A 23,574-nucleotide genomic window follows, 5' to 3' on the forward strand; every position below is an offset into this window, starting at 1 on the left:
CATAAGACCATCACCTAGTCTCAGTATAGCTTCAGCACCACTGTCACGTGAGAAGTACACCTCTGTCACGTGAGAAGTACACCTCTGTCACGTGAGAAGTACACCACTGTCACGTGAGAAGTACACCACTGTCACGTGAGAAGTACACCTCTGTCACGTGAGAAGTACACCACTGTCACGTGAGAAGTACACCTCTGTCACGTGAGAAGTACACCACTGTCACGTGAGAAGTACAAGACACCCACGGGTACATAACACACTACTTTTGAGCTCCTGCTTCTCAGCTTTTTTCCTAACTCCCCGTGTTGTCTTCCAGATTCCTCACTTTTCTCTTCCTATATCGTTGGTACGAACGTTTGCCACGACTTCAGGCTGCTCAATCTCCATTTTCAGGATATTATGGGCACATCCAGAAACATTTTGGACAATGGCGCCTGAGAGACGAAGTACCATCAGTGTTTCTTTTTTGTGTCCACAGAATTGTCTGCCTGCCCTCCTGACTTCAGAGTTCCCCATTACCACTGCCATCCTCTTCAGCTTCCAGCTCTTCCGCACATCATCGGGGAATTGCCTGGGTTCATGTACCAGCTCCTCGGAGAATAAGAGACTGTAGACCAGTGTGGGGTGTGTCACATCGTGACTAGCTCAGCCTGGAAAAGGAAACTGAAATTATGTCCCTGTTCTGTGACTCAGTACTGACAGTTTAATCCTAAAGGAGTGTCGAGAACATGGGGTCCATTGTGAGAAAAGTAAAAGTCAGTAGAAGAAGTAAATGCCCCCCTCCCCCACTGTTACCCTCTGCAGGGTTGCTCAGTTCAGCAGAAGCTGAGCAGTGAAAGCAGTGAAACCACCCTCTCCACACAACACTCTCCTCTCCAGAATCATGTGTGCACTTGGTGCTCGCTGGAACACCGGAGAGTCGGCAAACTACCAACAGAGGGGAGAGTGGAGCCTTTAAGAGCGAATCTCAATCAGAGCTGAATTGTTTCCGGGCCAATGTTCACTTTCAGACACTATTATCTCTGATCTCCCGATTTCACTCAAACAATGTCTTTAACGAGTATTTTTTTTTTATTAAAGAAAATATGTTGTATGCTCCATGTTCATCAGATCAGGCATTGACAACCTATTTCTGCCCATCCTAAGATGTTCGAAGGAGACACAAGCAGACTCTGCAGGCACAAACTGAAACACTGAGAGTGAACACGATCTTGATGAGGGAGAAGGTGAAGGTTTTCCAGCTGGTTGATCGATACGCTGAGCTCACGGTCATTTCTACTGTTCGAGATCGGAGACTGGTGGAACATGAGCTGCTGTCAAGAGGCAGAGACCATGAGGACTGGAGAGAAAAACATCTCCGTGGTAAGCTGGAAAAAATCCGGACTGATCAGTTATTCAAGAGGAGTTTTGTTCAGAAATTGAAAAGATCTGTCTTTGGAAACAAATCCGGGATATCCGCAGCAGTAGCCGGAGTCCCAGGGATCGGGAAAACAACAATGGTACAAAAGATTGTTTATGATTGGGCCACGGGGAAGATATACCAACAGTTCCAGTTTGTCTTCAGTTTCAAATTCCGGGATTTAAATGCCATTAACTGCAGAATAAACCTGAAAGAACTGATTCTGGATCAGTATCCTTACTTTGGGAATTTACTGAAAGAGGTCTGGAAGAACCCAGAGGGATTGTTGTTTATATTCGATAGTTTGGATGAATTCAAGGACACAATCAGTTTTGTTGATGGTCGGAGAGACACAGAAGCACAATACACAGATCCTGAATTCAAGTGCAAGGTGTCAGATATTGTGTTCAGTTTAATCCAGGGCAAGCTGCTCCCAGGGTGTTCAGTGCTGGTGACCACCCGTCCCACTGCGTTACATTTACTGGAAAAGGCTGAGATCAGTGTCTGTGCTGAAATCCTGGGATTTGTTGGTGAGGAAAGGAAGGAATATTTCATCAGGCATTTTGAAGATCAGACGGTGGCAGCAGCTGTTTTCAAACATGTGAAGGAGAACGAGATCCTGTACACCATGAGCTACAACCCCTCCTACTGCTGGATCCTCGCTCTGGTACTGGGCCCCTTCTTCACACAAAGAGTCAGGGACCCGCAGCGAGTTCCCAAGACCATCACCCAACTGTACTCCTACTATATTTACAACATCCTGAAAAACCACGGTCGTGAGATTGAGAATCCCCGTGATGTGTTACTCAGGGTTGGTCAGATGGCCTTCAGAGGAGTGTCCGAGAAGAAGGTTGTGTTTACAGATGGAGATTTGATCAAGTACAATTTGCAGCCTTCCCAGTTCCTATCCGGGTTCCTGATGGAGCTTTTGGAGAGAGAGGATTCTGCCCGGAGCGTGGTGTACACATTCCCACACCTCACCATCCAAGAGTTTGTAGCTGCAGTCGCACAATTCCTGAATCCACATCCCGGGAATATCCTGAAATTCCTCACTGAAGCCCACAACACGACCGATGGGCGATTTGAGGTATTTCTCCGTTTTGTTGCTGGTCTCTCCAACCCAATGACAGCTCGGGGCCTGGAGGAGGTTCTGGGTCCATTTCCCAATGAAACAACCTGCCGGGTGATTGACTGGGTGAAGGTGGAGGTTGAACGGCAGAGTGGTAAAAGGAGGCTCCTGAACGCATTGCACTACCTGTTTGAGTCTCAGAATCGTGGACTGGCTCAGGCCGCACTGGGATCAGTGGATACACTTTCATTCAGTGGAATGACATTGACCCCGATTGACTGCGCGGTCCTGTCTCATGTCATCGGACTCTGTGATACAATAAAACACCTCGACCTGGGGAACTGCCACATTCAGTGTGAAGGAATCCAGCGGCTGGGGCCTGGGCTGCACAAGTGCCAGGAGTTGAGGTAACTTGATTTATCTCTCACTCTGAACTGCGAAACTGTTCCATTGTGTTGTTTCAATGTAAAGGAATTTCGCTATAACTGTAGTAAATCAGATTGTGAAGGTTGTGATAAACCCCTAAGGGATCGGTCAGCAGATACCCAAGGATGGGATGGTTCAATGCTTCCTTGTGAAGGGAAGTTGAAAATTTCATCAGATCAGTGAACAACGGTCATTGGTTTAATGGTAGTAAATCACAGGAATGGCCGTGTTTCTCGCTGCCTGTGACACGTCCATTGACAATGTTCCTTCTCACTGTCACTGACACCCAGACCGACACTGACTGCAGCAGGTGGGTCAGAGATTCACACCCCCTTCCCGGTGAGGGACAAGGGATTGTCAGCAGACTGTCCCAGTGAGAAGGGGAGAAATACCATTGTGAGATTGTCCTCTCTTGCCCTTCCCCATGTGTGACTATCAGCATCAATCCACCTGTCTGACTGTGCTCCCTAACAGATACCCAGACCCCATGGGCGCATCTCCTCTCCCCATTACGGGCCTCAGTTCAGACAAACCCTTCCCTTTCTGCATCCTTTCATCTTTTGGGATTATATTTTCCCATCAGTATCCTCCTGTGGGTACTCCCCCTTCCTCCTGTGGAATCTCTCCTCCCCGTCCCCCTTCCCCCTGTGGGATCTCTCCCCCCCCCCGTCCACCTTCCTCCTGTGGGATCTCTCCCCCCCGTCCCCCTTCCTCCTGTGGGATCTCTCCCCCCCGTGGGATCTCTCCCCCCCCGTCCACCTTCCTGTGGGATCTCTCCCCCCCCCGTCCCCCTTCCTCCTGTGGGGTCTCTCCTCCCCGTCCCCCTTCCACCTGTGGGATCTCTCCTCCCCGTCCCCCTTCCTCCTGTGGGATCTCCTCCCAGTCCCCCTTCCTCCTGTGGGATCTCTCCTCCCCGTCCCCTTTCCTCCTGTGGGGACTCTCCACCCCGTCCTCCTTCCTCCTGTGGGATCTCTCCGCCCCGTCCCTATTCCACCTGTGGGGTCTCCCATCCCCATCCCCCTTCTCCCCATTCCACCTGTGGGGACTCTCCACCCCGTCCCCCTTCCTCCTGTGGGGTCTCTCCTCCCCGTCACCCTTCCTCCTGTGGGGTCTCTCCTCCCTGTCCCCCTTCCCCCTGTGTGGTCTCCCATCCCCATCCCCCTTCCTCCTGTGGGGTCTCTCCTCCCCGTCACCCTTCCTCCTGTGGGGTCTCTCCTCCCCGTCCCCCTTCCCCCTGTGGGGTCTCCCATCCCCATCCCCCTTCTTCCTGTGGGATCTCTCCCCCCCGTCCCCCTTCCTCCTGTGGGATCTCTCCCCCCCGTCCCCCTTCTCCCTGTGGGATCTCTCCTCCCCGTCCCCCTTCCCCCTGTGGGGTCTCCCATCCCCGTCCCCCTTCCTCCTGTGGGATCTCTCCCCCCCCGTCCCCCTTCCTCCTGTGGGGTCTCTCCTCCCCGTCCCCATTCCTCCTGTGGGGTCTCTCCTCCCCGTCCCCCTTCCACCTGTGGGATCTCTCCTCCCCGTCCCCCTTCCTCCTGTGGGATCTCTCCTCCCCGTCCCCCTTCCTCCTGTGGGGATTCTCCACCCCGTCCCCCTTCCTCCTGTGGGGTCTCTCCTCCCCGTCACCCTTCCTCCTGTGGGGTCTCTCCTCCCCATCCCCCTTCCCCCTGTGGGGTCTCCCATCCCCATCCCCCTTCCTCCTGTGGGGTCTCTCCTCCCCGTCACCCTTCCTCCTGTGGGGTCTCTCCTCCCCGTCCCCCTCCCCCCTGTGGGGTCTCCCATCCCCGTCCCCCTTCCTCCTGTGGGATCTCTCCCCCCCCGTCCCCCTTCCTCCTTTGGGGTCTCTCCTCCCCGTCCCCATTCCTCCTGTGGGGTCTCTCCTCCCCGTCCCCCTTCCACCTGTGGGATCTCTCCTCCCCGTCCCCCTTCCTCCTGTGGGGTCTCCCATCCCCATCCCCCTTCCACCTGTGGGGTCTCTCCTCCCCGTCACCCTTCCTCCTGTGGGGTCTCTCCTCCCCGTCCCCCTTACCCCTGTGGGGACTCTCCACCCCGTCCTCCTTCCTCCTGTGGGATCTCTCCTCCCCGTCCCCATTCCACCTGTGGGATCTCTCCTCCCCGTCACCCTTCCTCCTGTGGGGATTCTCCACCCCGTCCCCCTTCCTCCTGTGGGGTCTCTCCTCCCCGTCCCCCTTCCCCCTGTGGGGTCTCCCATCCCCATCCCCCTTCCTACTGTGGGGTCTCTCCTCCCCGTCACCCTTCCTCCTGTGGGGTCTCTCCTCCCCGTCCCCCTTCCCCCTGTGGGGTCTCCCATCCCCGTCCCCCTTCCTCCTGTGGGATCTCTCCCACCCCGTCCCCCTTCCTCCTTTGGGGTCTCTCCTCCCCGTCCCCATTCCTCCTGTGGGGTCTCTCCTCCCCGTCCCCCTTCCACCTGTGGGATCTCTCCTCCCCGTCCCCCTTCCTCCTGTGGGATCTCCTCCCAGTCCCCCTTCCTCCTGTGGGATCTCTCCTCCCCGTCCCCCTTCCTCCTGTGGGGACTCTCCACCCCGTCCTCCTTCCTCCTGTGGGATCTCTCCTCCCCGTCCCCATTCCACCTGTGGGATCTCTCCTCCCCGTCCCCCTTCCTCCTGTGGGGATTCTCCACCCCGTCCCCCTTCCTCCTGTGGGGTCTCTCCTCCCCGTCACCCTTCCTCCTGTGGGGTCTCTCCTCCCCGTCACCCTTCCCCCTGTGGGGTCTCCCATCCTCATCCCTCTTCCTCCTGTGGGGTCTCTCCTCCCCGTCACCCTTCCTCCTGTGGGGTCTCTCCTCCCCGTCCCCCTTCCCCCTGCGGGGTCTCCCATCCCCATCCCCCTTCTTCCTGTGGGATCTCTCCCCCCCCCCCGTCCCCCTTCCTCCTGTGGGATCTCTCTTCCCCATCTCATCTTTTGGGACTTTTCCCACGTTCCCCCCCCCCCCTCCTTTTCCGACCCTCTCATGTCAGAAACACTTTCTAACTGTTGGGGAATGAGACAGAATATCTGGAGTTCACAGAGTCTTATCGACAGTCTAAATGACTGACATTCCGTGAATACCCTGGAGCTGGGCAGTGATGCAATCCAATCAGCGATTTACTAAAGGTTTAATGTTTCCTGAAACAGCCAAGTGAGGGAAATACCCTCAGGCCCACGATTTGAATCACTTTGTTCATCAATTTATCTGTTTGTATTTAGCCTTGGGGGAACTGGACTGGGCGATTCAGGAGTGAAACTGGTGTCTGCGGCTGCGAGGAACCCGGAGTGTAAAATACAGAAACTGGTGTAAGTACCAGACTGTGGGAGATTGTGTTTACAGTCACTGGGTGTCTGACACTGAACATTAATGTGATCAGTAATTGTGTTACTGATAAACACCGGGGATTTGTACCGTCTTCCGCCTCTCTGTGTCCTTCACCCTCACTCTCTCTCATCTCCAGGCTGCACAATTTTGGTCTGACATATTCTGGTGCCGAGGATCTCGCCTCTGCTCTCAGATCAAATCCATCACTGATGGAGCTGGACCTGAGTTATAATAAACTGGGAGATTCAGGAGTGAAACTGGTGTCTGCAGCTCTGAAGAACCCGGAGTGTAAAATACAGAAACTGTGGTAAGTACCAGACAGTGAGAGATTTTGTTTACAGTCACTGGATGTCTGACACTGAACATTAATGTGATCAGTAAATGTGTTACTGATAAACACTGGGGATTTGTACCGTCTCCTGTCTCTCTGTGTCCTTCAATCTCACTCTCTCTAATCTCCAGGCTGTGGGATGTCGGTCTCACAGATTCTGGTGCCGAGGATCTCTCCTCCGCTCTCAGTACAAACCCATCACTGACGGAGCTGAATCTGAGTGAAAATAAACTGGGAGATTCAGGAGTGAAACTGGTGTCTGCGGCTCTGAGGAACCCGGAGTGTAAAATACAGAAACTGGTGTAAGTACCAGACTGTGGGAGATTGTGTATACAGTCACTGGGTGTCTGACACTGAACATTAATGTGATCAGTAATTGTGTTACTGATAAACTCTGGGGATTTGTACCATCTCCTGTCTCTCTGTGTCCTTCACCCTCACTCTCTGTCATCTCCAGGCTGGAAAATGTCAGTCTCACAGATTCTGGTGTCGATGATCTCGTCTCCTCTCTCAGTGCAAACCCATTACTGATGGATCTGTACCTGGGATCAAACTCGCTTACAGACCGATCTGTCCCCTCTCTCCTCCTCCTCATACTGACCCTCCCAAGTCTGGAGTGGATGGGGTAAGTGTTTGTGTTAATGTTCAATGTGATAAAATATCAGCGGATCCGCGGGTTTTCTGGTGATATTTGTCTGTGAGTGTTGAAACATTAACCTCGGTCCCCTGTTACTGACACTGTTGTGTAATCTGTTTATTTCATCTTTATTCTCCCATCTGTTTCAGGCTGGGGGGTAATCGGTTCAGTGAGACCGGGGAGAAGGAAATGGGCTCACTGCAGGGAGCGAGACCCGGACTGACAGTGCAGATCTGAACATTTGAATGTGTGAACATCCTGGCCCACAGGAGGGGGACATTTAGCCGATTTCCCGCTGTCCACTTTAACTCCCCGTTCACCTTTAATGTCAGCGCGCTGGGGGTAATTCCCAGCGGTTTTAACGGAATCGGCCCCAGTCTCGAGCTCAGTAACATCGGAAGCGGTCCCGCATTCACGTATTTCCGCCTGCTGTCCAGCGGTGCAGCTTCTGCCCGATGTGCGTGTTCGAGTCTCCCCACATGAGACCCCGGGAAATTACACAGACAGGAGGAGCCGGGGTGTGGGGGGACCGGGATTCAATCTGGTACACCGGTATCCCGGGGTAGAATAATCCTGGGAGAGAATCCTTTTGCTCCCTTTGCTGAGGACAGTGCATTCAGCAGCCTGGCCGATATAATGATGTTAAATTGACAAATCCCTCGTCAGTGACCCTGGATCTGCAGCGATCTCGGACACGGTCCTGAAGTGTGATTTTATAATCATCGGTTCCCCGATGAAGAGTGACGGTGAGAAACGGGACTGATTATTCAAACTGTCACTCCTTGTCGCCGGTCAGTTAATTGTGTGTGACTGTGAGTGAGTCGGGAGCAGCTTATTTATTCCCGCACGTCAGCAGCTCACACATTGTTTCATTTATATTTGTCATGATGAAATCAATAAACTGATGTAACTTTCTGTCTTGGTGTTGGACTTGAGTCTCATTAGAGGAGAAACAATGACCTCAGGTTATTGCTTCTCTCTGCACCCGGTGAACTGAAATAATACACGGTAAACGGTAGGGCATTAAGGAATGCAGCAGAACAGAGTGATCTAGGAATAAGGGTGCATAGTTCCATGAAGGCGGAATCTCATGTGGATAGGGTGGTGAAGAAAGTTTTTGGTATGCTGGCCTTTATAAATCAGAGCGTTGTGTATAGGAGGTGGGATGTAATGTTAAAATTGCACAAGGTATTGGTGAGGCCAAATTTGCATTCTGTACTGTTCTGGTCACCGAACTTCAACAAAATAGAGAGAGTATAGAGGAGATTTACTAGAATGTTACCAGGGTTTCAGCACCTAAGTTACAGGGAAAGGTTGAACAAGATAGGTCTTTATTCTTCGGAGCGTAGAAAGTTGAGGGGGGACTTGATAGAGGTATTTAAAATTATGAGGGGATTAGATAGAGTTGACGTGGATAGGATTTTTTCAATTGAGAGTAGGGGAGATTCAAAAAGGACTTGAGGAGAGTTAAAGGGCAAAAGTGTAAGGGTAACACGAGGCAGAATTTAAGGGCACCACGAGGGGGAATTTAAGGGGAACATGAGGGGAATTAAGGGTAACATGAGGAGGAATTTCTTTACTCAGAGAGTGGTAGAGGCAGGTTCGATTTTGTCATTTAGAGTAAAATTGGTTTGGTATATGGACAGGAAAGGAATGGTGAGTTATGGGCGGAGTGCAGGTCGGTGAGAGTAAGCATCAGCACGGACTAGAAGGGCCGAGATGGCCTGTTTCCGTGCTGTAGTTGTTATACGGTTATAATGGGTCTGAGCTCCTCACGTTGGGACAGCAGCGTCTCAGCTCCAGGCTGAGCGAAGTCGGTCTTGCAGAGTCTGGGTGCCCAGTATCTCACCTCCACCCTACCCCTATTGGACAGTAAAAATCAACTGTCATGTCAGATGTGATTTCATTTAGGTCACGAGTACAAAAGGGATGGGGGATGGAATACCGGCGTTGAACACGGGGGAGAAGCTCGCACCACATCTTCCTGTCACACACCCTCCAGGTCGGACCCAGAGTGAATCTCTTCCAGGCCATCCCATAAAACACTCCCGGGGTCAGACACAGAGTAAAGCTCCCGCCACACCGTCCCTTCACACACTCCCGGGGGTTAGACACAGATTGAAGGTCCCGCCACACCGTCCCTTCACACACTCCCGGGGTCAGACACAGAGTGAATCTCCCTCCACACCGTCCCATCACACACTCCCGGGGTCAGACACAGAGTGAATCTCCCTCCACACCGTCCCGTCACACACTCCCTGGGTCAGACACAGAGTGAATCTCCCTCCACACTGTCCCATCGCACACTCCCGGGGTCAGACACAGAGTGAATCTCCCTCCACACCGTCCCGTCACACACTCCCTGGGTCAGACACAGAGTGAATCTCCCTCCACACCGTCCCATCACACACTCCCGTGTACAGACACTAAGTAAATCTCCCTCCTCGCCTCCCATCACACACTCCCAGGGTCACAAACAGATTGAATCTCCCTCCCCAATATCCCATCACAGACTCCCAGGGTCAGACATAGAGTGGAGCTGTTCTGAATGAGCTGAAAGAAATCGAGGGAAAACTGCTGCATAAAGTTCGCGGGATACTTTGGAGGTGGTTTGAAAATCTCTTGGACATGTGAGTGAGCGGCTGGTTTAGTGTGGAAGCTTCGTATGGAGTTTTTCTGCCAGTTTGGACGGGGTCCGTTGACGGCTTCGAACTGCGTAGCTCCCGGCTGTGGCCGCTGGCAACTCGCCAGGAAGCCAGGTCACTCCAAAAACCGGAGACAAACGCCGTTGTTCCCCCATTGACATCGGGACAACCTCCTTCCATCTCTATCGTCGGGATTCTCGTTCGGTGTCGGAGCCGAAACGTCGTTTGAGACGTCTCGACCTCTCAAGGCCTGGAAGTTTCTACAGGACTAACGGAGCCTTTCCTGGCGTTGGAATTTCTGGCGCCGAGCCAGCAAGGTACCGTCGAGTACAAACTTTTCCGGCCAGTTACTCAACTCGCTCCAGGACTTTATAAGCAGCACCACCACCGTATCATTCTCGATTGGGACACAGAAGCAACGAGCCGGACCAGTCTACAGGGAGTCGCAGGCCTTCGGGGAGTTATGCAAAGGCGGCTGCCTCTCCGGCCTCGGACAACGCCCTGTTTCGGACGGTGAAAGTTGAACGCGGGGTGCAATGTATTTTGCGAACTGGAACTACCCTGGAAAAGTGCGCGGAAGCTATGGAGGACTTGTTGGGGAGAGATGGTGTTTTGGCCGCTGAGAAGGAGTTCGGGAAGGCAGTGTTTTACCTGAGGAATGATGAGTTGGTGCATCGGGCCCTCAGTAGGGGGATCACGGTGGAGAACATCTTTTTACAGATGGAGCTAGTGACAGCTCCCACACAACGCATCGTCCTCGGTCACGTAAAGCCTTTCATCCCCAACGAGGACCTGCTTCCCGCATTAGCCCGCTTGGGGCAAGTGAGGTCAGAAATAACTGCCATCAGGCACAAATTCAGGAGACGCACCCTCCAGACCGTAATCTCTTTCCGGCGACAGATATTCATGAAACTGGAAAAGGAGGACGAGGTTGAGGGCCGGTTTACTGTCCAGTACGGGGGGGGGTGGGGGGTAGATTATCATGTGTATTGGAGCTCTGAGCGCCCCCGATGCCATGCGTGTGGGGAGGTGGGGCACTTTCAGAGGGACTGTCCTAGCCCCCGAAAACCCAGGGAGTCCACTTCTGGAACTAGTGCCCCAGCTAACTCTGCCCCTGATCCCATTCCTGCTCCTACACCTGTGCCTGCCCCTGCTCCTGCCCTTGCGCCTGTCTCTACCCCTGTCCCTGTTCCTACGTCTGTTCCAGTCTCTGCTCCTACCCCTGTGGTTCAGGCGAGTGATCCTGAGGCTACGTGCAGGGAGGTTCAGGCGAGGGATGGGGTGGGGCCTGTGCGGGAAAGGAAAGTGAGGCAGAAATCCAAACACATGAAGAAGTCAGCCCCCGAGACCGCAGAGCTCACGCCCATTTGCCCTGAAGTGGAGCGGGAGGCTCGGGGAAGTGCACAGTCGGGCGGGGTGATGGAAGCGGGGAGTAACGCTCCATCGATGAATTCCGCACCTGTGTGCTCCTCGGGCTTGAAGAGGAGAAGGGAATGTTCCCCCAAGAGGGCAGGGAATGTAGATGAGGTGGAGTCCCAGGAAGAGGTGGGAATCCGGGTGGAAGTTGTGTCTAACCCTGTATTTCCAGACGTAGCTACCAGTCCTGTGGTAGGTCGTGTGGTTATGCAGGAAGCGAGTGCTGGGCCTGTTTGCACAACTAAAACAGACCTGGAGCCCTCTACCCAGGACTTAGCAGTAAGCGCCTCCCTGGAGGCAAGTGTATTAAACAGTATGAGCGGAGAGGAGACCAAGCTCTCTCACTGTCAGCATCCGGCTGGCGGTGAATCCCTTGGATCAGAGGTGCTGGGGTCCCCCTCATACTTGTCTCCTGGGGAGGGTGATATACTCTGCATCCCGACCCCATCAATTAATGGCCTGCAGGGAGTCCCTGGGGATTTTCCCTCCATCGTCGTAACTGTGGATAAGACTGATGCGACCGTGGAGCGGGAAGGTTTGAGGGAGGTACCCGCTGCGCAGTGTTGGTCACAAGTGCAGCCGTCTGTTCGAACACACGAGGAGGACGATGGGGGTTCTGTCTGCAGTGAGGGTTTGGAGGGAGATTCTATTGATAGCGAGACAATGGACATCCTCACCCCTCTTGAGAAATCCCCATTGATACCTGTGGAGGAGATCAGAGAGTTTATTCACTCTTCTGTGGGTGCAAAGCACCGGCTTAAACTAGCCTCGCTTTGCTGGTCTAGCATGCCGAGGCTGGTGAAGTCCCTGAGGGTCATCCTCAGACGGAAGGGGAAGGGGAAGAGGAATGCTCTGTCAGGATGACCTGATGAGGGACATCAGAGTGGGAAGTAGCCTCGCTCCTTCGGGAGATGGTGGGTCACAGGGTAGCGATGGTAGCAGTCGGGCCCCGAAAGCAAGGAATATTATTGGTTTTTTTCGGGATAGTGCGGCTGAGGGCGCCATCGCTCTCAGCGGGGAGGGTGATGGTGCTGAGGCCTTGTAAACGCCCAACATGACGCTCACTCCAGCTGGTCTAAATTTTAATGGTAGCAATGGTTCTCTCCGCAGATAAAACAATCTCTCAGTCCTCAGTGATGGGAGCTATGCGGTGAATTTCCTGTAGGGAACCCATACCACCCCGGCGGTCGAGTCCGCTTGGCTCCTGGAGTGGCAGGGCGGGGTCTACATGAGTCACCTTAGCTCCAACTCTAGTGGGGTGGCGGTCCTGTTGGCCTCGACCTTCCATCCAGAAATGGTAAAGGCTCAAGATGTCGAGCCCGGCCGTCTGCTCCATCTGGCTCAGCGCCTGGATGGTGAACCTCTGCATTTCATCAACGTGTATGCCCTCAGGGGCGGGGTGATGCAGACGCGCCTATTCCCTATTCCGTCAGCTGTCCACTCTACTGAGCTCCATGGGTCCTGGGGCTGGGGACTTCAAATGTACCTTCGAGGTGGGGAACCTCTGCAGTCTCAGCGCGAGGCAGCGGCGGCAACGAAGCTAACGGAGTTAGTCGGCTCCTTTGTTTTGGTGGATGCCTGGCGGGATCTACATCCTGACTCTGGAGCCTTCTGGAGAAGATCTAGAGGGAGAGATTCCCGAATAGATCGCCTCTATGTCTCTCTAGCATACAGCTCCCCCGCGACGGCAACCTGCATGTGGCAAATGTCGTCCTCGAACCATCACCTTGTGCGGATGGAATTTGCTCCTCTGCACTCTGAAGTGGCGTTGTGGCATCAGCGCCGGACTGCGGAGTGAAAGGTCCCGAGTTCGAATCCAGCCAGCTCCCTTGCACCCTCGTAAAAGTCAAACTGGAGAATGCTACATGATGAGCAATCACCAGAAAGATCGGTGCAGAAAGCTTGTCATGACGGCGCCCAGGGCCTTCTTCCTCTTCTACTCTGAGGTGGGATCACTGTAAGAACCAGAGGACAGCCTGGAGGGTAATTGTTATTTTTACGGGAGTACACTAGTGGGTCGGGAGACTGAGCGGCTTGAGAGAGCGTTACGACCTAGAGTACCGTCTTGGTCCGACAGCTGGAGACCAACGGCTGTGGCAGGAATACCAGGAGGAAAAGGACGCACTAAGGAATCTGCAGCTTCAGCAGTCCCGAGGTGCATATGTGAGGTCGCGGATCCAAAAGCTGCAAGACCCGGTGCAGGTCTTGTTCCGAGCGTTCTAGGTCTCCTGGAAGGCAAGACGGGGATATTTGTTTTTATGTCGGGAGTACACCAGTGGGTCGACAAAGAGGCGGCGCTCTGAGGTTGGGCGGTTTGAGAGGGCGTTGCTTGACCTGGTATATCGGAGGGGTCGTGACTGTCACGTGACATCATTGCCCACTACCCAGTCGGAAGGCACGTCACCTGCCAATCAAGGTTTGACCCCTCCTCGCCCATCAATGCACTGTTACGGACCCGCAGGTTTCGTTCACTGTGGACTGTCACTTTAACAGAGCGCTTCAGTGAGGCAGGACTATGATGTTGTTCACTGACCGACTCGCAGCTTGTTTACCTTTAAAACAAGGACACAGACAGTCACGGTCAGGAGTCGGAAGAAGAGAGAGAGAGAGGAGCGAACCTGGAGAAGGCAGCAGTTCCAGCTTGTCGAGGCTGGGGATTTGGAACTCTGCTACACCCACAAGGGTGGAGTGATCATCGATCCGGAGCACATCGGATGTTGGCTGTCACTCCGTATAATCCAAAAGAGTGGATCTGGGAATGTCCTGTGGGGCTTCTCGAAGATACCCCTTGCCTGGGTGTGTGATGTGGTAACCCCTTGAAGACGGCATCCCTGTGACAGATCACTCTGGTGGTAATTCGTGTGTGAGCTTGGAACGGCTCGACGGAGGATTTTCCACCACTGATGTTTATTAATTATCACCGTGGAACCCGTGGAATTCGGCGTAATTGCCTTCTCTCTGCGTTTTACCCTGGGTTACAAATATCTCTCTCCCATCATTTATTCCGTGGATGAACCTTGTTCCGCCGAGCTCAATAGTTTGGGAGTTATATTTACACACACCTACACATAACACTGTTAACTTCTGTTAACCTGGTTAAGTTGCTATATTCGGGCGGGCGCTCCAGTGACCACTGCCGATGGTGCCGCTGAGCTGGGGGCTCCCTGGACTCTAAACGGGACTCACTGGGTTTGCGGCCACCGCGCCTACCCGTGTCACCCGCGAGCTGGTCCGGCTGTTGGTTTCCAACATATGTGCAGCCCTTCATCCACCCCCTGAACGATCTGGGGGAGCACCGGGCACACAGCGGCCACCGGGACAAGAGGGCCATTACGGAGACGGAGAGGTTCTGGATGATAGCCTCTCCCAGATAGGGCACGGCCCGATTGCCCCGTGAGGTGATCCAGATGACCAGTGTGCTGGAGACGCCGGCTGACGGAACGGCAGTGGCACTGCAACACACCGAAGATGCCCTCGCCCGAACGGCGGCAGAGCTGGCGGCTGTCAGGATGGTCGCACTGCAGAATCGACGGGCCCCGGATCACCTACTGGCGGCTGATGGTGGTACCTGTGCAGTGATTGGTAAGGGCGCTGCATGTTTATCCCTGACGAGTCGACTAACATCACCCACTTGGCTGCTCACATTCGGGACTCGGTGGCTAACATTCAAAAATCGAGGGACCAGCTCCTCCAACACGACACCTCATGGGGAAACTGGTGGTCGTTTGGATCCCTGGGCAGCTGTCACCCACTGGTCGTTTGCACTCATTCTCGTTATCATCGCTGTGTGTATGTTATGCTTTGCTTGCCAAACTATTCAGAGCACGTCTGTCTTTCTTTAGTTCTGTACAGTCACATACAGCGTTAACCGTAGAAATCGTTAAGTGTAAGACTTCCATTAAGATTTATTACTTCTCACTCTGATACATGTAATGCTTGGCGAGTGGAGTGGCTTCCGAGTGGTGGACTGTATCGGAGGGGTCGTGACAGTCACGTGACAGCACTGCCCACTACCTGGTTGGAAGGCACGACACCTGCCAATCAAGTTTTGACCCCTCCTCACCCATCAATGCACACCTCACCATTGGTCCCTTTAATTAGCCTTGTATTTGGCCTCGAGCAAATGGCCTTTGCAATCGGCTTATCTCTGCTGGCACCAAGCCATTGCCCCCCCCCCCACCCCCGTGAATTACCAGGGCAGCACCCGCCAGCCCTGCTGTACTTTAAAGGGTGCCACATGCCCTGGACCCTTTCCCTTTGCCATGTCCGAGGGACCACCCTGCTTCACTCCAGGCTGAGAACCGTGGAACGGAGCTGGAGAAAGTGTCAGTGAGCTGTTCATTGAATACGGTTGGGAGCGTCGATTATTGTCCCGAATAGCACAGAGCCGTGCCTGCACTCGGTCAAGGGGTGTCAGATATCGTATAGAACTTTCCCTTGGGTGTGTGTGCGTGTACTTTGTTCCCAGGCGATTTTCCCACGTTCGGTAGTAATAGTCCGTGTGTGTTTCATTGCCAATCCGACTTTCCCCACAACTGCTGTAAATTGTGCGCACGTTCGTGCTGCTTCTATCGCCATATTCCCATGTTTTCCTTCTGTAAATAAAATCCTTTACTACCAAGACTATGTGTCCAAAGTCCTTGTCTTTGAGACCTACCGAATGTTTCCCCACTTACAACAATTGCTCAGATAATTTACACTTTCTACTTTCATGTGATATGGGTGTTGTTTAATCAGTTTGGCATGACCAATATCTGCGTCACGTACTACAACCGTGGTTTGCTTGGGAACATCAGGACAACATCCTTAAACTTCAGAATTAATTCCTTCAGCTGTTGCTGTTCCTCTGGCTGCTGATGAGACAACTTGTTATCAATGCTTTCTGGAACAACCGAGTTCATTCATTAGCCTAACTGGGACCATGTTTGGCTTGTGAAAAGGCTCAGACGAGTCAATTGTTGCCTTCTTAGGGTTGCAAGAAACCTATGTTTTGACAAAAACACTCAAAGACGGTGCCTGCTTGTCAAAATATGGCTTTGTCATATTTATGTGTGCCACCTGAGTTAGTTTACGTCGGTCACGTGTTTTAATAACATAATTCACATCATTAATTTGAGAGGCCATTTCATATGGTCCATAGAACTGCACCTGAAGTGGATTCATCAACATTGGAGATAAGGTAAGCACCTTATCCCCCACCTGGTATTTTCGTTTGCAAGCCCGCTTATTAAACCAACACTTCATCCTGTTTTGAGAAATCTTTAAGTTTTGTCTCGGTAGACTACAGGCCTGGTGTAGTTTATTTTTGAACTCCAAAACAAAGTCTAACAATATAACATGTACATCCCCATCAATCCACTGTTCCTTTAACAAGGTTATAGGTCCCCTCACTCTATGACCAAATACAAGTTCAAATGGACTGAAGCCCAGTGTTTCATGTACCGACTCTCTTACTGCGAACAAAAGCAAATGTATTCCTTCATCCCAGTCTTTTCCATTCTCAACACCTACACATTTTCAAGACATACTTAATCATTGTTTTGAGGGTAGCGTGAAATCTTTCCAAAGCCCCTTGTGATTCCTGATGGTACGCAGATGATGTAATTTGTTTAGTTCCTAGTTCATAAACTACCTGCTGGAATAATCCATGTGTAAAATTACTTCCATGATCAGACTGGATTTCTTTTGGCAAACCAGATAAAGTAAAAAACTTGGTAAGAGTCTTCGCCACAGTTTTTGCTTTAATATTTCTGAGAGGTATTGCCTCTGTGAATCTGGATGCAGTACACATAATAGTTAGCAGATACTGATGGCCAGCTTTAGTCTTTGGCAATGGGCCAGCACAATCCACGATAAATTTTGAAAAGGGTTCACCGAATGCAGGTTTAGACCACAGTGGGGCCACTGGGGTGACCTGATTAGGTTTACCCACAATTTGACAAGTGTGACAGGTTCTGCGAAAGGTCACAACATCTGTCCTCAAATTAGGCCAGCAAAATTCTTTCATAATCCTGTTTACAGTTTCATTCACTCCAATATGGCCACCAAAAGGCATACTGTGGCCATAGTTAAAATTTCAGCCCTATAAACTTAAGGAACTACAACTTGGTGAACAATTGCCTATTCCTCACTCGCAAGTACAGCAGGTGGTCTCCACTTCCTCATTAACACTCCATCCTTGAGATAATATACTACTGGCACTTTCTTAATCTCAACATCTGAGAGAGCTGTTTCTTTTAAAGCTTCAATCTCAGGGTCTTGGTTCTTTTCTGCTATAAACTCCTTCCTAGACAGGGATAAATCTTTCTCATCAGACTTACTACCTGAATCTCGTTGAAACACTGAAGGCAGAAAATTCCCTGACAAGTCATCATAACCTGAATCCCGATTTTGGCTATCATGGGTATCAGAATCATGCTGCACAGAACCGTCTGCGTCGGCAGACTTTTTAGCCATACTTCGAGTTCCTGCGCAGGAAGGATAAATGTTAAAATCCATCTGTGGGTCGTCAGTGGTTGGCTTAGTTGTCAACAGTACTGCAGGAACAACTTTACCATCTGCCAGGTCATTCCCTAACAGCAAAGTAACATCTTCCACCGGTAAACTGGAGCACAATCCGATCTCAACAGGTCCCGAAACCAACCCTGAATGTAAAGTTAACTTTTACAACAGAAACCATGCCACTCCCAATACCTTTAATAAGATTTACCTCACCAGTGTCAGTCTCATCACCAAACTTTAGAACGCTTTCTAATATAAGTGACTGAGAAGCCCCAGTACCTCGAAGAATTTTCACTGGTACTGGTGTAGACCCTTCCTTTGCTAATACAAATCCATCTGACATAAAATAATTGTATCCTTTCATAACTCGGTCAGACCTCTGAGTCCTGAACTGAAGCTCAACAGAATGTTCAGAACCCTGTGGGTTTATAGGTGCTTCAACATACTGAACACAGGCATTCGGGACTGCCTCCTTTTCCTTTTTCTTCTTCAGGACAGAACAGTTAGCCATCATATGACCAGCTTTCTTACAATAGTAACAAGTGAGACCAGAATATTTCTCCTTCAACTGTTTCCCTTCATCCTTACTCTTGTCACTAGTCCCAGCTTTAATTTCTGGTTTACCCTGGTTATCCCTGCTACTCTGTTGGAAACTCTTATTCGGGGTAAACTTAACCTTATGAGTTAAAGAAAACTCATCTGCTAATCTAGCAGACTCCTGCATAGGCAGCAACATTTCCATCTAAATACGTCTTTATGTCATCAGGGCCTTTTGAATTCTTCAATTAAAACCAACTCCTTCAAGCTGTTAAAATCATCATTTACATTTTTATATGTGCACCAGCGGGCAAAACACACACAAACTTTTTATAAACAATTTCCATGCAAGTCTGATTCACAGATTTCCTCAAAATTCTAAACATTTGTCTGTAAGTTTCTGGAACCAACTTTTAAGCTTTCAACACAGCCTGTTTCACAATGTCATAATTAGCTGCATTTTCAATTCATACGGTAGAATAAACTTGTTGAGCCTTACCCTTAATTATACTTTGTAACAAAAGAGTCCAGCTTCCTTTCTTGCCACTTTTGACTTTGAGCCACTTTCTCAAAATGCTGGAAGTATTTACCTACGTCACTTTCATCAAATGGAGGGACCAATTTAACTTCCTGGCTGGCAATAAATGGTACAACCAACTCCTTTGAGACAGCAACTTCTTTCTCGAGCCTTAACTTATCTATTGTAAACTGCCTCTGTCTTTCTCCTTCTTCCCTCTGTGTTTCTGCTTCCTCAGCTTCAGAACATATTTTTTCTTCCCTCTGTTTGTCTGCCTCTCTGGCATCAAACCACCTCTATCTCTCTTTCGCTTCAGCCTCTCATTTAAGTACATGAACCTTCAATTGTTCCGGTCCTAACTGGATCTCCTCCTTACTCACGGGAAACCTCTGTAACATCTCCTTATCAAACAACTTCATAGATGTATAGTGCTCAACTATTTTCCTCTGAATTTCTGGCTTTCATATAGCCCACCTGTGGCGGCTGCAATTCCCAGCTGCAGCATCAACCGGCCATATTAAAGTGTCTTGTAGCCGCCCATCCTCCTGATAATCTGGTAAACGACTGAGCTGTTGCATTACACCATCTACCTAAGTAGATGGGGCTGGATAATTGGGTCATGCCGTTCTGCTACAGCCAGAAGGGCGATCTCTGGAGCTACTTAATTTATGCCGTATCTTTTTACGGAGAGGAAAGTTTTCTCTCCCCTGCAATTTACTATGGACTGGCCAGCATCCAATATAAGCCTACAGTCAGGAGCTGCGTGGTGTCTCTTGGTTTGAGGAGTATTTCTCTATGTTGTTGGAACCCAGTTCTGTTCTGTTTAGCTGATTCAGGTTTAGACTCGAGAACAGTTCTGTTGAGTTTATAAACATTTTGGGTAATAAAACCCCTATTTTGTTCACCCTTCCCTGCTCTCCCAGATTTATGCGTCCCCTGGTCATTCACAGATTCTTAACTCCTTAAGGTTCAGCCCATTATCAATAGTAAGCAATTCATGCTTTTTAGCTTTTCCTAATGCCTCAGGGGTTGTCACATTCAGAAATTTATCAATATCCATTACAGCTGATTTCCACACACAACTAAATCAAAAAGGATCTCCCCAATCAAATCGATAATTAATCGATCAATACTCCCCAAATTTGTTCATATCCCGGATGCAGGCCCCAATTTTGTTATGAACCATAATGCTTTAGAAACAAACCAGCAGCAATAGACTGCACCTGGAGACTGGTTTTCATGTTAAAACCACTAGCTTTATTAGTAACTACTTTTAATATTGCAACTTAAACAAGTTAAACAAAAGTGAAGTGATATGTGTATAAATGTGTGTAAATATAACTCCCAAACTATTGAGCTCAGGGGAAACAAGGCTTGAAGTCTTGAGATGGTGAAGTGTGAAAGTTCAGTTCAACCACAGAATAGCTGATGAGACGCAGATATTTGTAATGCTAAGGCAATTATGTCGAATTCCACAGGTTTCAAGGTGGTAAAACGCGAGAACAGTTCCTGTAGATTTCATCTATCATTCCAAATCCACATACGAATTATCACCGAAAGTGACTTGTCACAAGGGGTATCGTCTTCCAGTGAATTACCCCACTTCACCTAGCAAGGGTTAACACATCAGTGGTCTTCACAGGATACCCCAAATCAGATCCACTCCTACGGATCAAACAAGGTGACAACAACATTCAATTTTCCTCCTTTGTCTCCGTCTGACTCTGAGTGTCTGTGTCCTCAGTTAAAACTATACAAGCTGCGAACGACGTAAACAAGCTGCAAGTCAGACTGATTTGCCTTCTTAATCTCTCTCTCTCTCTCTCTTAAAATGACAGTCCACAGCAAACGAAACCTAGGGAATCATAACAACAGTCACCCCCATTGTGAACTGACTGGTGTTCCAGTAGTTGGAATGACTGAGTGAATCCTATCCCTCATTCTGAGCAGGTGAACGGCTTCTCCCAGTGTGAACTCGCTGATGTTTCTGTAGGGTGGATGACTGAGTGAATCCCTTCCCACAGACTGAGCAGGTGAACGGCCTCTCCACAGTGTGAACTCGCTGCTGTTTCTGTAGGGTGAATGACTGAGTGAATCCCTTCCCACAGACTGAGCAGGTGAATGGCCTCTCCCCAGTGTGAACTCGCTGATGTCTCTGTAAGGTGGAAGAGTCAGTGAATCTCTTCCCACAGACTGAGCAGGTGAACGGCTTTTCCCCAGTGTGAACTCTCTGATGTACCTCCAGTTTAGATGAGGCAGTGAATCCCTTCCCGCACCATGCGCATGTACACATCCTCTCCCCAGTGTGAACTTGCTGGTGGACCAGCAGGTTGGATGACTGAGTGAATCCCTTCCCACAGACTGAGCAGGTGAATGGCTTCACCCCAGTGTGAACTCGTTGATGACTCTGTAGGGTGGATGAATCAGTGAATCCCTTCCCACAGACTGAGCAGCTGAATGGTTTCTCCCCAGTGTGAGTTCGCTGATGTCTCTGTAGGTTGGATAAATCAGTGAATCTCTTCCCACAGACCAAGCAGGTGAACGGCTTCTCTCCAGTGTGAACTCGCTGATGTCTCTGTAGGTGGGATGACCGAGTGAATCTCTTCCCACATTCTGAGCAGGTGAACGGCTTCTCCCCAGTGTGAATTCGCTGTTGTTTCTGTAGGTGGGATAACTGAGTGAATCTCTTCCCACAGTCTAAGCAGGTGATCGGGCTCTCCCCAGTGTGAACTCGCTGATGACTATGTAGGCGGGATAACCGAGTGAATCTCTTCCCACAGACTGAGCAGGTGAACAGCCTCTCTCCACTGTGAACTCGCTGATGACTCTGTAGGTCAGATGACTGAGTGAATCCTTTCCCACATTCAGAGCAGGTGATCGGCCTCTCCCCAGTGTGTACTCGCTGATGACTACGTAGGCGGGATAACCGAGTGAATCTCTTCCCACAGACTGAGCAGGTGAATGGCTTCTCCCCAGTGTGAACTCTCTGATGACTCTGTAGGTGGGATAACCGAGTGAATCTCTTCCCACATTCTGAGCAGGTGAATGGCCTCTCCCCAGTGTGAACTTGCTGATGTACCAGTAAGGGGGATGACTGAGTGAATCCCTTCCCACAAACTGAGCAGGTGAATGGTTTCTCCCCAGTGTGAACTCGCTGGTTTTTCCATAGGGTGGCAGAGTGAGTGAATCTCTTCTCACAGACTGAGCAGGTGAACGGCCGCTCCCTGGTGTGAACTCGCTGGTGAGCCATTAGGTCAGAAGACTGAGTGAATCCTTTCCCAGAAATTCCGCAGATGACCAGCCTGTGCCCGGTGTGGTGTGAACTGATTGGTGTGTCCACAGGTGGGAAAACCAACTGAATCCTTTCTCACACATCGAACAGGTGAATGGCCTTGCCCAGTGTGAACTTGCTGATGTACCTTCAATTGTAATAACCGAGTGAATCCATTTCCACTGTCTGAGCAGGTGAAAGGCCTTTCTCCTGTGTAAAATGACGGGCTTGCCAGTTGGTCAAATGACTGAGTGAATCCCTCCCCACAGTCTGAGCAGGTCAATTGAATCTCCTGCTCCACTTCTTAAATATCGAGACAGAAACAACAAAATTGGCGTTCCGTGTTTGAGCTTCCTGGAGACAAATTCCTTCTTGTTTTTAACCTGTAAAAAGATTTACAAAATCCATCAAAGGGTGTAGGACAACATTTCAGATGAGATTACTTGAGTTGCCAAGGTTTGATCTGGTATCACACTGTTACAGTGAGGTTCTACCCATGTTGGACAGAGAAATCATCTCCTGACTGGGCAGAGAGCTGGTATCTGGAATGACCATCAATTCCCCGATGCTCTTCCTGTCTCTGTAAGAATAGAGGGAGACAGAGTAGGAAAGCTTTTTCTCCAGAGGCTTCAGAGAGCAGAGGCTGAGGACGAGCTTCACTCCAAGTGAGGTAAGGCCAGGTAATTTCCTTTAGAAGGAGAACATTTCAAAAGTTGAGGCAACGTATTTGGGTAGGTCATGACAGCTGAGATCGGCCCCGTGATTTGTTCCTCCTGCAGCTTGTGGGAAAACAGGGATACTTCCAGTGTCCCTGACGACTATGTGTGCAGGAAGTGTGTCCAGCTGCAGCTTCTGACAGACCGCATTGAGCGGCTGGAGCTGCAACTGGATTCATACTGGAGCATCCACGATGCTGAGAAAGTCGTGAATAGTACGTTCAGTGAATTGGCCACACCGCAGGTAAAGACTACACAGGCAGAAAGGGAAGGGGTGGTGATATGCGTTTCTGCGGCCGCAAACAAGACTCCAGGATGGTATGTTGCCTCCCTGATGCAAGGGTCAAGGATGTCCCTCAGCGGCTGCAGGACATTCTGAAGTGGGAGGGTGAACAGCCAGTGGTCGTGGTGTACACAGGTACCAATGATATAGGTAAAAAAAAAAACGGATGAATTTATGGAGTTAGCAGATAAACTAAAAAGTAGGACCATGTGCTAGTCAGAATAGAAATATGAGGATATTTCAGATGAGTACATGGCTTGAAAAATGGTGCGAGGGGGAGGGATTCAAATTTCTGGAGCATTGGAACCAGTTCTGGGGAAGGTGGGACCGAAGCAAACAGGACGATCTGCAGCTGGGCTGGACTGGAACCAATGTCCTAGAGCGGGGGTCGGTAACCCGCGGCTCCGGAGCCACATGCGGCTCTTTTACCTCTGTGCTGCGGCTCCCTGTTGCTTTGGGAAATAATTGGTCTTTTGCAGCATCCGCGCCCATGGGGGCCAGGTTGAGGGAGGCTTA

At 50.6% G+C, this 23,574-nt stretch overlaps 3 protein-coding genes across 10 annotated transcripts in view; 2 read left to right on the forward strand and 1 right to left on the reverse strand.

Moving 5' to 3' along the window:
- LOC132389228 (NACHT, LRR and PYD domains-containing protein 3-like) overlaps nt 1-8,087 on the forward strand; it is a 73,376-nt gene extending 65,289 nt beyond the window's left edge. For 5 of the 6 annotated variants that reach the window (XM_059961700.1, XM_059961702.1, XM_059961701.1 and 2 more), the window contains 6 exons: nt 1,147-2,875; nt 6,099-6,185; nt 6,341-6,511; nt 6,667-6,837; nt 6,993-7,160; nt 7,322-8,087. In XM_059961700.1, the coding sequence (XP_059817683.1) occupies nt 1,147-2,875; nt 6,099-6,185; nt 6,341-6,511; nt 6,667-6,837; nt 6,993-7,160; nt 7,322-7,409 (2,414 nt within the window). In that variant the 3' untranslated portion in view covers nt 7,410-8,087. The remainder of the gene's footprint in view (nt 1-1,146; nt 2,876-6,098; nt 6,186-6,340; nt 6,512-6,666; nt 6,838-6,992; nt 7,161-7,321) is intronic. The other variant, XM_059961705.1, reaches the window with a different exon arrangement.
- Nucleotides 1-23,574, forward strand: part of LOC132389230 (NACHT, LRR and PYD domains-containing protein 3-like) — a 221,234-nt gene that overhangs the window by 135,210 nt on the left and 62,450 nt on the right. The window lies entirely within an intron of this gene.
- LOC132389231 (zinc finger protein 229-like) overlaps nt 1-23,574 on the reverse strand; it is a 137,700-nt gene that overhangs the window by 106,043 nt on the left and 8,083 nt on the right. The window lies entirely within an intron of this gene.

Source organism: Hypanus sabinus, unplaced genomic scaffold (genome assembly GCF_030144855.1).
Source record: "Hypanus sabinus isolate sHypSab1 unplaced genomic scaffold, sHypSab1.hap1 scaffold_505, whole genome shotgun sequence".
Taxonomy (NCBI): Eukaryota; Metazoa; Chordata; class Chondrichthyes; order Myliobatiformes; family Dasyatidae; genus Hypanus; species Hypanus sabinus.